The 14633-nt window shown below is 39.1% G+C and overlaps 1 protein-coding gene across 2 annotated transcripts in view; it reads left to right on the forward strand.

The window, feature by feature from the left end:
* Positions 1-5941: 5941 nt before the first annotated feature.
* LOC124134186 (alpha-2-macroglobulin-like) overlaps positions 5942-14633 on the forward strand; it is an 82099-nt gene continuing 73407 nt past the window's right edge. Inside the window, exon 1 of one of the 2 annotated variants that reach the window (XM_046498898.2) lies at positions 5942-6103. In XM_046498898.2, coding sequence (XP_046354854.2) covers positions 6033-6103 — 71 coding nt within the window. In that variant the 5' untranslated portion in view covers positions 5942-6032. The remainder of the gene's footprint in view (positions 6104-14633) is intronic. The other variant, XM_046498897.2, reaches the window with a different exon arrangement.

Here is a 14633-nt window from a genome sequence, read left to right on the forward strand (position 1 = left end):
GACTGTAATAATAATAATTGTTGGACCCGATCTCCATCACTAACGTACTCAGAGATGAATACTACAAAGATTCACCGCCAATTTGGATTATTATCATTTTGCGTTCTAGCTTTCACGATGGGCTTAAATCGGATTTCCCACATACAGTCCAGAATGATTCCTTGGGATAAAACATGAACGTAGAGCCCGTAAACTATGATATAGTGCCAGTGTCGGATAGTTCACTGGCTGTGAAAGCGTTGGCAGAGGTCTTCTCAAAAGCTGGCTCTATCTCTCAGACAAGAGGCAGGAGTCCGGCAGCATGCACAAATTGAATGAACTCGCGTTGTAGAGATTTCTCAGATCAGCGTTCAGGCTATATTCTCCATTAGTCTGGAATCGATAGAACTGTCACGAAGTTGTTACATAATACACTCAGTTTACTAGCGGGAGCGTCTAAAAGGTTTAGTTTTATCCACAACAGAGCTATAAAATGTCGCTAAACGCTTGATCACAGAAATGTGCAAAACGTCAGATAATTTGCTGACAATATTTTCAGTATAAAGGGGCATTATTTCGAAAAGAAAAAACACGCAACACTGCCCTGGCATTCAAACACTAGCGAGCACAATCCTTGGAAGGAAATCTCCATGGTAAAGAAACTCAGTCAAGGATAATATTTACAAATCAGCAAAGGTTCCTCTGACCACGGTATCGTTTGCATCATTCCCAAAAGGAAGTGACGGATACTTATAGGATCTACAGAAAACACACTCACCATAACAGGGTGTAACGAGACATACTTCAATATCACAACAACGCATCAATATCTCCTAGTATTCTACACTTCAGCGGCCAAGTGAGTGAGTGAGTATGGTTGTATGTCGCGTTTGGCAATATTCCCGCAATATCACGGCGGATGACACCAGAAATGAGCTTCACACATTGTACCCATGTCGGGAATCGAACCCCGGTCTTTTGCGTGACGAGCGAACGCTTTACCCACTAGGCTACCCGACTGTCCCCTTTAGCGGCCAAGAGATAGTATGTATCATTGTATGAAGCGCTAAATAATTCACTGAGTTGACGAAATCCAGATTCATGAACTCATGGGACGTGAATCCGTTACCATTTACAAACATAACTTGCTACATGGACGTTTTACAAACATCACGTGCTACATGGACCATCTACAAACATAACGTGCTACATGGACTATCTACAAACACCACCTGCTAGATGGACTATTTACAAACATAACGTGCTACATGAACTATTTACAAACATAACGTGATACATGGACTATCTACAAACATAACGTGATACATGGACTATCTACAAACATAACGTGATACATGGACTATCTACAAACATAACGTGATACATGGACTATCTACAAACATAACGTGATACATGGACTATCTACAAACATAACGTGATACATGGACTATCTACAAACACCACCTCCTACCTGGACTATTTACAAACATAACCTGTTACATGGACCATTTACAAACATAACCTGTTACATGGACCATTTACAAACATAACCTGTTACATGGACCATTTACAAACAACTTGCTACATGGACTATTTACAAACATAACCTGTTACATGGACCATTTACAAACATAACCTGTTACATGGACCATTTACAAACATAACCTGTTACATGGACCATTTACAAACATAACCTGTTACATGGACCATTTACAAACAACTTGCTACATGGACTATTTACAAACATAACCTGTTACATGGACCATTTTAAAACATAACCTGTTACATGGACCATTTAAAAACATAACCTGTTACATGGACTATTTACAAACAACTTGCTACATGGACTATTTACAAACATAACCTGTTACATGGACCATTTACAAACATAACCTGTTACATGGACCATTTACAAACATAACCTGTTACATGGACCATTTACAAACAACTTGCTACATGGACTATTTACAAACATAACCTGTTACATGGACCATTTACAAACATAACCTGTTACATGGACCATTTACAAACATAACCTGTTACATGGACCATTTACAAACATAACCTGTTACATGGACCATTTACAAACAACTTGCTACATGGACTATTTACAAACATAACCTGTTACATGGACCATTTTAAAACATAACCTGTTACATGGACCATTTAAAAACATAACCTGTTACATGGACTATTTACAAACAACTTGCTACATGGACTATTTACAAACATAACCTGTTACATGGACCATTTACAAACAACTTGCTACATGGACCATTTACAAATATAACCTGTTACATGGACCATTTACAAACAACTTGCTACATGGACTATTTACAAACATAACGTGCTACATGGACCATTTACAAACATAACCTGTTACATGGACCATTTACAAACAACTTGCTACATGGACCATTTACAAATATAACCTGTTACATGGACCATTTACAAACATAACCTGTTACATGGACCATTTACAAACATAACCTGTTACATGGACCATTTACAAACATAACCTGCTACATGGACTATTTACAAACATAACCTGTTACATGGACCATTTACAAACAACTTGCTACATGGACTATTTACAAACATAACCTGTTACATGGACCATTTACAAACACAACCTGTTACATGGACCATTTAAAAACATAACCTGTTACATGGACCATTTACAAACATAACCTGTTACATGGACCATTTACAAACATAACCTGTTACATGGACCATTTACAAACATAACCTGTTACATGGACCATTTACAAACTTAACGTGCTCCATGGACCAACAACATAACATAACGTACATGCTATATCAAAGACACAAATAAAATGCTACAGATACAATAGACAAAATTAACGTGCCACCTACATGATAGATAAAAATAAGGTGCTGACGTGACATTCTGCGGGTATGATAGACAAAACTGACATGATAGTCACAAATCATGTGCTAATAAAGGTATTATGGGAAAAAAATAACGAGTTGCAGGTGTGATAGACATAAAATAACGTGCTGCAGGTATGATAGACATAAAATAACGTGCTGGCGATATGATAGACAATAAATAACGTGCTGGCGGTGTGATAGGCACAAAAAACGTTCTGAAAGTATAATGGACAGAAATAACGCGCTGAAGGTCTCATAGACAAATATATTTGTTAACGTTTGACAAATATCATAAACAAGTATAGCGTTCTACAAAGATGATAGACAACAGTAACGTTCTACATGTATAATAGCCCAAACTGACGTGCTGCCGGTATTACAGAAAAATAGAAGCCGGTCATTCCTGTATCATAGTAGAAAAATGGACACCTGGTATCAGAAAATAACAAACGGGTATACTATATCATGGAATAATAACGGGTATATTATATCATAGAATAATAACGGGTATATTATATCATAGAATAATAACGGGTATATGATATCATAGAATAATAACGGGTATATTATATCATAGAATAATAACGGGTATTATATCATAGAATAATAACGGGTATATCATATCATAGAATAATAACGGGTATTTGGTATCATAGAACAAAGGGGATCCGGCACGGAGACAAACGTAACGTGCTATGGTTTTGTTTGTTTGTTGTTTAACGCCGCACTCAGCAATATTCTAGCTATATGACGACGGTCTGTAAATAATCGAGTCTGGACCAGGCAATCCAGTGATTGACATCATGAGTATCGATCCGCGCATTTGGGATACGATGACATGCATCAACCAAGTCAGCGAGCTTGACCACCCGATCCCATTAGTCGCCTCCTACGACAAACATAGACGTTTTCACGGCAAGCATGTGTTGCTGAAAACCTATTCTAACCGGATCTTCACTGGTCGTGCTATATTGATAGCGTAGACAAACGTAACGTACTATCGGTATTGTAGACAAACGTAACGTAATATCGGTATCGTAGACAAACGTAACGTAATATCGGTATCGGAGACAAACGTAACGTACTATCGGTATTGTAGACAAACGTAACGTGATATCGGTATCGGAGACAAACGTAACGTAATATCGGTATCGTAGACAAACGTAACGTAATATCGGTATCGGAGACAAACGTAACGTAATATCGGTAACGTAGACAAACGTAACGTAATATCGGTATCGGAGACAAACGTAACGTAATATCGGTAACGTAGACAAACGTAACGTAATATCGGTATCGTAGACAAACGTAACGTAATATCGGTATCGTTGACAAACGTAACGTAATATCGGTATCGTAGACCAAAATATTGGGCATCGGGTACCACAGACAAACATAAAGTACATACTCTGTCATGGCCAAACAACGTGCTACCGGAATCATAGACAGACATCTGGTGTCACAGACAAAAAAGGCATCTGCTATCACAGACAAAATATGAATATCTTGTATCATTGTACAAATAAATGTGACTGTGATCATGATGATGTTTATGAACAGTGTCGGGGCCTATTTGTTTCTTTATTTGGCTTGTTTTGAAACATGTTTTTTATGCCTTAACATGATGTGCTTAGTCTGATCATGTCTTCAAGGGCCAGTAGTGACACCCTTTTTTCTATATATGACAAAACAAACATGTAGAAATAAAGAATACTATCTCTGTCAGGCCTTACTGTGCCTTAAATTTCCAAAATAACCTTTTCAGCTTTCTTGTTCTTCCCAAGAAAACTGACAAAAAGCTTCAAGAGAGAATTATGTCTATTGAGTATCGCCATGGTTATCAGCTCATGTTTCCTCTGCGACTGTGACGACCAGGTTTATGTCCGCTTTAGATGCCACTTTGGAGATAACGTTATTTGTTTTCCGATTTGCGGATGTAATTGATTATATGATGGAAGGGAATGCCATTTGGAACCGACGGCTTTATAGGTGTATTATGTGACTCCCATACTCAATGCGATGAATACATCTGCTATTTACAGTGTATGATGTAACTCACTCTAGGCAATGTGGGGCTACTGTGAGTACAGCTACTATTTATCTTGTATGATGTAACTCACTCTAGGCAATGTGGGGCTACTGTGAGTACAGCTACTATTTATCTTGTATGATGTAACTCACTCTAGGCAATGTGGGGCTACTGTGAGTACAGCTACTATTTATCTTGTATGATGTAACTCACTCTAGGCAATGTGAGGCTACTGTGAGTACAGCTACTATTTATCTTGTATGATGTAACTCACTCTAGACAATGTGAGGCTACTGTGAATACAGCTACTATTTCAAGTACAAGTCGTGACTCCCCCTAGACAATGTGAGGAATACAGATACTGCACCCCCCCCCCCCCCCCCCCGACAATGTGAGGCTACTGCGAAAACAGCTACTACTTCACGTGCACGACGTGACTCCCCGCGGACAATGTGAGGCTACTGTGAAAACAGCTACTGCATCTCTGCACCGAGGAACTCTCTGAATCCGCTGATGCTTTGATACTTCAGCGATGCTGCCATTACTTCTTCGCCACCACTTTCAATATGAGAGATCGGTTGATCTAAAGCCGCATGTTCTAAAGTAATGATATTCCACTGCATATTGCAATAATTCAGAATAATATTTTTTTCACAAATCCGTGTAATGTCATTCTTAACACTATCAATCATCTCGGAACGAATCGTCCTAGAAATAGGAATAAAAACTCTTCTACATGAAGATTAGAATAAGCGCACAGTTAGAAGCAATACAACCCGCTGCATCCTGCTCATTGTCAAATTCCCTATCCCTCTCACACGGTCCTAAATCCTTTCCTAAACATACCTCCCACCATAACTTGCGGTGGAGCATGCAAATTTAAAATCATTGCACATGTTGTACGGAAAGAAGACAGCACAATTGTCCCTCTGTCTTGGAGCCCATCATTTGTGCAACCTCATTGTTTAATTTCCTCATGCTGTGCTTAGGCGTTGATGTAGCGCCTGCGGAAGTCAGCGCGTATTGATTCGCTGGTCAAGGTAGTGAGACGGTGCAGAGTGGGACTATATTACATCCATTGACAACGAGACGGTCAGTGTACAAGTGGCCTTCTCTCCACTCGCTGACAATGTTTGGGCAAGCCGGGGCCGTTGCCCTATTATCTACAATCACGGCTTTCCACCTCATCTCGGCTCAGCCGTAAGTTGACACTCTTTCATAATGTTTTATTTTCTTCCCACAGCGCTGTGGCCTATGAGCGGTCTTAAGTGACTCGGGTGTTTTCAAAAGTTTTCGATAGTTCGTCGTGTTGTTAGCGTGATTGTTAATGTTATATATCAGACACCTTTATGATAGTTGGTTTATTATACGCTTATTTCAGAGACAAGTTTAAGAATTATTATCGAGCAGATTCATGTTCCCCATATCCCCACAGGTTTGGTTTCATAAGACGTTTTCTTACGAACTTTAAATAAGACAACACACGCGCACTTTATAAAAACCAATCAGGTATCCGTTTCAGCATCCACGCTAAGATCAATATTGTGAGCATCGTTAAAACACCAACAAGTTATAAATGATGTAATATCCTCCCATAGTCGTACGTAGCATCTTCAATAAGTAATTCTAGATGGAATTTGACCTTCTTTTGAAGCAAAACACGTCAGAGAAACAACATCAAACGAAACTCTCACTCAAGTTTTCATAAATGTCGTTCAGGTTTTTACACTTTCCCAGAGCGCCACGCGGCGAAGAGGATCTTTCATAATTGGGTATGAACTAGACCACGCTGGGATCAGCTGACCTCATATGCCGGATCATTTGAAATGCGCGATGCTATTTTGAAGGATTAGTGTCCGACACGTGATACAAGTCGTTTAGACATATTTTCCCTTTCATATCTGGACGAGGAAAACATAGGAAATGAAAAACCGAGTATTGATTTTCGGTTACCAAAACCGCAAGAGTTAATTGTATTTGTTGGGGGAGAATTCTGATGATTATGAAACGACACACGACACATGAAGATGTGTCTGAACAGACGCTTGAAATTAATTACATTCACAAACACTTCAAAAGAATGGATCACGTGATATTGACTTAATTTTAAAGAAAATAGTTTGCAATTTAACAAGAAAAACGATATCTGTGGAATGTCTACCCAGGATTGTCACACCATCCATGCTAATTGAAATATCAATGACTGAAATATAATCATGTAGGTGCATACTTAGTTGTCAACGAAGATTAGAAAGAAATTAATAAATGTCATTTAGGTAGGAATTTAAAAGTCAACTTAAATTAGATATGAGTCAAGATTTTTCACAGAATATGAGTGCTTTTGGACTTTCACGCATCGTTTAAACATATTTATTTTCACAAAAGTGTAAAAATGGATTGGTAAACAATTGTTAATACCGCTTCATTACACATAAGACATGTTGCAATACATACATCAATGAAGGTTAGATGTAACACATGAATTGTACATGCCAAGCTAGATGTGTATATATAATAATTCTAGTTGCAGTTTATATTAAACAATTCATTTAACTGAAAATCATGCATATCCGTCCCCTATAATTTCCCGTTGTTTACATCCCCGAGGGACGACTAAATCGATATGAATCTGCAGTAAGTACTTTAGTGTAGATGGTGTATATCTAAGGATTTGTCATCGCCGTGTCTGTTGTGATATATGTGCTTACGACTTGTAACACGATTACCTATGTTAGAAACCGACATCCAAGGTGTCTCCGTGTTGACAGGTGCAGACATATGTTAGTGTGTGGTGGATAGTTGTTCACGGAGTAGTCTGTCGTGAGAGAACATGAGTGTACAAAGAACTTCTATACAACCTATCAAAGGGATCAATGCATGCACACTATAGGTGTTTGTAAAACAATATAGAATCGCATGGGGGCAGAGAAAACATAATGTTGCTGAGCTGAAAGAGATAAAAAACTGTTATGATACATTTTATGTTGCGCGTTGTCTTAACCATCCCGGACAGAAGCACAGAAACAACTGAAGACAAAGACAGTTATGCCTCTATCCAATCTAGTACCATCTCGAGTGTCAAAGTAACTTAGAAAACAATCACACAGATGTCACCAATTAAAAAAACGAAGCGTGATGCTAACGTAAATAAGAAACGTCTGTGTTGCTGCTGCAATTGCTGCTGCTGTTGGTGTTGTTGCTCGCCTTTATTACTCCTTTTGGGTTCAGGGCATATTCTGACGAGTCATACTTTATACACCCGTCTTTTTTTATATCACCAATGTCGATCCATAAACTAATACGATTTCTTTTCAATAAGCATTTTTACCACATCTTGAAAATACCAGCACGATTAAAAAAACAAACCAATACGTTGTCAGTCCTGCTTGACAACGGTATAAGGATCTATACCGAAACGTCGCTCTTTACAGTATTAAAGAAGTTGTTATCCATAAAATTGTGTCTACCTTGAAGCCAATACGAGCCCCAAAAGAAGAGTTATATGAACACATCTGAACCTTCGTGTAGATGTATTTGAAGTTGGAATTTATAATGTTGTGTCAAATGAATTATATATCAAGACGTTTTAATTAATATATCCTTACGTTGCTTCTCTTTCTGTTTATAAAAAAATAAAAGCGAAAGTAATAATTATTGCTTGGTTTAGCAAATCAGTAACAATTTATTTATTTTGAAATGAATCAGGTGGCAACGCACACACGCGCACGCACGCACGCACATACACACTATTGCATACTTAGCTTATCTGCAAATCACTAACATTCTCATCAAGAATACACGATACACGACCCACTGATTATCTCTGCGATGTATCTGGTTTTAATGATTGTATGATTGTCCTGCAATCGTTGTATTCGAGTTACTCAGTTTACCTTTGTTGTAGTTATGTCAATTAACCTTTAAGACGTATCCCTTTTATCCACTATGGTACATGGCTATTGGCTTGTGAAATAACACGTTTGGAGTTGTATGTGCTGGTGGTGGCCGTCTTGCCATTACCGTTATCTGAATTCGGTAGCAGGCCATCCTTTGTAAACATTCCTGTTATAATGATCTGTGTAATCCACGTGTTTAGACCTCTCAGTATTGGCTACATTCCAGGCTTGTATTCTTTGCATCATGGCCAAAGCCCTCAGTACATCTTTAAACCTAAACGCTTCTTAAAGATGGCGTGTGACTCTAATTGTTCATAGCACGGAGTCCTAAAAGTCATTGTTAAGCTCTACAAATTTAGCTACAAAAAACCTTCAGGAAACGAAGTTCCTAACCTCACAATCACCGGCCGCTAAGGACTGTGATTGAATGCTATATATATGCCCCAAAACTCAAATTAACCATAGCACCTCTTTCTTTGCCATGCCATTTTCTCCGTACAGTCTACAAGGTCAGGAGCTAATAGCAACTGCATAGGGCCAATCAAAGGGAAACTACAGCCCTGAGCGAGCATGTATGAATTGGAAGTCTGGTAACAATATTGCAGTAAAAATCAGGTGACATTTGGCGTTGGTTAAATATTAATGGCTTGAGTTATTTCCTCCCCTTGGTAGACCCACGTGTTGTGTTCTTGTTCCGACAGAGAACCGTAATTTCCTGTCGTACTGCACCCCAGCCTGACAAACATTCTTTGAATCAATACCACAAACAATGGAACCAATGTCTTCTCACGTACGATGCCGTATTGGTAGGGTAAACCTGTACTGTTTTGAAAAGTAGGCTTAAGTCCAGGGTACGTTCACTATTTGCTACATTCATGATGCTTTAGTTAGCCTATACTCGGCGACATGCTGCTCACATTGGAATGCATCTTTGTTCTGGTAGGTATTGTTTGATGGAAGTCCAGTATATTTTGGTACGTTTATGAGGCCCTTGTTGAAATACTTTAAAGCTGTACACAGAACACAAGAGAGTATTAATTTGAAGTTTAAAATAGGTTCTCCATTCCCAAACAGACTGACTTAAGGGTTGGAAACACCAGTTCGTTTTTAAGCTCATATGGAAAGATATATGTTTGTGTCCAAGGTGATAACATTCGCCTTACTTCACTGCCGGGCACAAATTCCCACTTCACTCCGCTCAATACTGTCTACTGTGAAATTGTGATCCTCATGTTCCTTGAGATGTCATTGATATGATACCGGACTCAAATACATCACCTTCGAATAACCATTTCTTGTTGTTTCATTTTTAGCCACCATCAAACATGGGTGTAATCGTTTAAATACATTTGACCTGATCCGGTAATATAAAATAATATGTAACCCTCAACCATATGATAATAACTTATAGGTGTAGCCATGGCAGCATGGCAGAAATGTATTCCCGCATGCAATTTACAATATTGATGAATGATGTATGACCGTAAGTCTTCCATGACTGTGAATAGAGTGGCCGTGTGTGTATATATAATTATCTATTTGTATATACTAAAGTTTTATGTAAAGGGGCTATACTTAAATAAAATAAAATATATGTCTGTCTACTTGTAAATGCAGATGTCCAATACTTCGTGTTGTATCCTAATCCTTTAGAAGTTTTGTAATCTCGATAAGGTTCATATTCATTACGTAATCACGCTTGTTTATTTAAAAAATCCAAATCAGTAAAAGTTCCCGTTTCCACTACTGTATAAATATAAATGAATCACTACTTGAGTTATGTTACAAATGTATTTCAATCCCCAGATGATGGAGTTTCCAAATCCATACTGGTGCAACATACTGGTACAATAGATGCACTTCTGTTACCATATGCATCAGTGACATGGCTGTATAGGCATTTGGCTGCCTAGGCACTGGCAGAGTCCCCACTGACATTCACGCAATCAGTAATGCTGAAGTTAAACAACAATACTCTGTCTCTCGTGAACAGTTTGTTTTTTAATGTTTCTGTCCCTGGTAATTCACTGATGATGTCAGTATGTAAAACACATAACGTGCATTCTGCCCATAACAACACTTCTGCCTTGACGGGTAGGCGAGTGTTTGATTCACCGTCTGTCACACCCCGCGTGCTACAGGGCTCTTATACGGCATTCAGTATAACAATTCAATATCGCGTGTACTTTTGGCTGGTTTCTGGCCAGGTCACAGAGGGCTTTCTTGAACAATACTATTACTATCTTCATAGATAAGACATTATGTAACAGGTAATCCCTATATAAATGTTTCGGTAGATACGTCCTCCTTGTTTGATTGCCATGTTTTTATCTTGTATTCGCTGAAGTGGTATACCAATTCAAACTGTTATGTAACAAAACAGTGAAGCCCAGTAAAGCTTTCAAAACGTTTTGTGGAAGACATCTGGAGGACATTTCCAAATTGTACGCATCGGTGACAAAAGTGATGTCCAATGCAATTCCCAATTTTGACTTGTAACATTTGGTCCCGTTTTATGGGTGAACAATTAACTTGCCTTCGTCGTGTGTTTGTGACGGGTGCCCCTAGTGGGGCAGGATACGCTCACCTTTTCGCTAACATCTGGTATCCTCACTAGGTGATGGTGGTTCATACAAATTATCTTTCATGATACAGTCGCGATCGTACAACTAAGTCTGTTCAAGTCTGGGCTTCTTATAATTATGGAAATGGATATGACGCTTTTATTTATAAATTTTAAGCTGAACCAATTTCGTATAGCAACTGAATAAAACCTATACATGTCCTACTGAAAATAAATGAAGTTGATTGATGCCCTTCACCTGTTTAATGGACGCTGAAAGCCTGGCGGCATCAACTTGGTGTTGTATTGCCCATAAACCCATCATGACGCTGCACATATTGTAGATATCCCTGCAATACCTCAGCCATCTGAACGTTACAAAAAACACTAACGCATCCCGAACACTCAAAGCCATTATTGCAACCAATAACCAGCGATATTAACAACGACTCCGCTCTCTTGGTAATTTGAGTTTCCAAAACGGATACACATTGTAAAGAGAAAGTCAATAATTGGGACACCTAGTGTCACACATCGGACAGGGAAATGCAATACCGTGGGGTAGGTTTACGAAATGAACTATAAAACTAAGATTTAATCATTTTGCAACATAGTAGACTCGTATACCCCTTCATCAACACATGGTCTGAATGGCTGTGAAACCCTTATGGAACAATCGCATGTCATCGGTGCGTCAGCTGATTACAAGATGTCTAGCGACGGTTGCTGAATTGTTGTAAAGCGGACGATAACCGTTTCAGCGTGGAACAATCAGCACTGAAGCAACTACAGAGGAGCACGTTGGCAACCTCAGTTTGGTGTAATGTAGACACGGCCAAAGTTAATGAGTTTCTTTCTGTGTCTTGTGATTATCCCCATGAGGATGGAGGATTGTAACGCTGACTAGAAGACGTCTCACCAGAGACGCATCAATGATAGATGACACTCGTCAAGCTGTTGGTTGCTGAAGCCTCCATGGTACCGGTGTTTCCCCTGTGTGTTCTTCTCGAGACATATACAATATGCGCCGAAGATGTTAAGCACTTCCCTTCCTTATTTTGATATATCCAGAGTTTTCTTTTGGAAATATATACATATGACATTAAACTTGTTTTGACAAATGTCTAAAACATCACTGATTCCTACTGGGAGCTAGTAGTAGCACAGTAAATATTCCGCTAGATGTCGCGAGGACTGGGCCATGTCATAGGATTTAAAGAAGCAGAAGCATAATTGAGTTAGTCAGTGAGCTGGGTTTAAGACGCTTTGATCAGTATTTCAGTTACATCACAGCGTGTCAGTTTAATGTCACTTTGTAAGCTGAAACAAAGAAGCCTTGTAAGAAAGAACTGCAAAACACGATTTTAGAAAATGGTTATTTTATATGGAAATATAATGGCAAGCGGTGTTTTCTCGGGTATACATGTCAGCGCACCGTCAATACATAAGCGATGCAATGATTATGTTGCTTTCATCTTAGTTTCTACTTAGTTGAAATAACTGTTGTCTTTATATTATTTTGTGTCACTTTAAGATCTATATACCGCTAGCACCTGCCATTCACATAAATTGCATAAAAAGGAAAGTGTGTATTGCCTGACGCCGCACTCAAACACCCTTTCTCGAACCCCGTCAGGTCGAAAGACACCTTCAATGAACGGTGATATTACAAAGTATCCATGGTTCGTTAATCCGTTAATCTGCCAATGAGATCGATTTGAAACGGTACCGCCTAATTAGACATGCGTTCAAGTGTATTTCAATTCGTGTAAATCAAAACCACTCAAATAACAGTTTGTACTCTTCACATTAAAAACTTGGATGAAAATCGACTCGAACCTGAATTTTTTCCTGTTCATAATTACGTTCTGTTACAAACTCAAATTTTATTGGAGATGTATATGACGACGCGAAGAAGTTCATATTCAGATATAGGCTCTCTCCAATACCTCACACCTCTCATAGCTTGATTGGCACAACAAGACAAGGAATTTGGCCAAGAAGTTGAACTTATGCTTCAAGTATATCGATGTTATGATAATCTGATCGTTCAATAATGGCATAATAACCATTTCCTTTCACTGCCTTACCCATCTGAACTCGAAATAACAGAGACATGTGAAACCGCCTCTTCTGTTTCATATTTGTATCTACGTATAAAGATTTAGAATGACAACAAACTATCCACAAGAATGTATGACACAAGCATGACTTCAACTAAACTTTCCCTTTATGTCAAGCATTAGTCTATCGGCTCCAGCCTTTGGTGTGGGGCGGTCGGGTAGCCTAATGGTTAAAGCGTTCGCTCGTCACGCCGAAGACCCGGGTTCGATTCCCGACATGGGTACAATGTGTGAAGCCCATTTCTGGTGTCCCCCGCCGTGATATTGCTGGAATATTGCTAAAAGCGGCGTAAAATCAAACTCACTCACTCACTCACTGCCTTTGGTGTCCACAATTCACAACTTTAGATTTACAGTCGAGCATGCTTTTTCTACGAATATGTCAACGATCCATGTGACTCTTGCTAAATAAATTGCAAGGTTTGCAGAATTCATAGTTTAAGTAAAGCCTTTAAAATGTGTTATTTTAGACATGTAGATGACATTTCCAAATTTGACGCATCAGTGACCTATTTTCACCTGTTTGTCCATGTGAAAACTTGCCGTGCCTTTGCATGTGTTTGTGACTGGCGCCACCGGTGGGGCAGGATACACGAACACCTGGTATCACCACTAATTAATACTTCATGATGCAGTCAGACTCTTACAGTGGACACTGCTTTTAGCGGAGGTTTCTGATGTCGTATGATTATAGAAAGTTTTTTTCCGCTTTCATTAAATATGACGTGACCACGTCGGTCCCCATCACGAAAACAGCCCTTTCCTGATTCCAGTGTGTGTAAGTGGTGACTCAATCGGATTGGGTGCCCAGAGTCGGTGACTAAAGCTTGGTCAATTGTATGTAAGCGAACCCTACATGTGTCGTTCACATTATGCCAACCACTTTTTGCCCATTCAAGTCCGTGGTTATATTGCTGAAACATTTCAGTGAACAACAAAGACAATAAACAACATGGCGTGATCTAATGCAATGTTGTGAAGCCCATTTCTGGTGTCACCCGCCGTGATATTGCTGGAATATTCCTAAAAGCGGCGTAAAACTACACTCACTCACTCACTCACCCACCCACCCACCCACCCACCCACTCACTCACTCACTCACTCACTCACTCACTCACTCACTCACTCACTCACTCACTCACTCACTC

This window comes from Haliotis rufescens, unplaced genomic scaffold, assembly GCF_023055435.1.
Source record: "Haliotis rufescens isolate VD_foot unplaced genomic scaffold, xgHalRufe1.0.p SCAF_1, whole genome shotgun sequence".
NCBI classification, from domain to species: Eukaryota; Metazoa; Mollusca; class Gastropoda; order Lepetellida; family Haliotidae; genus Haliotis; species Haliotis rufescens.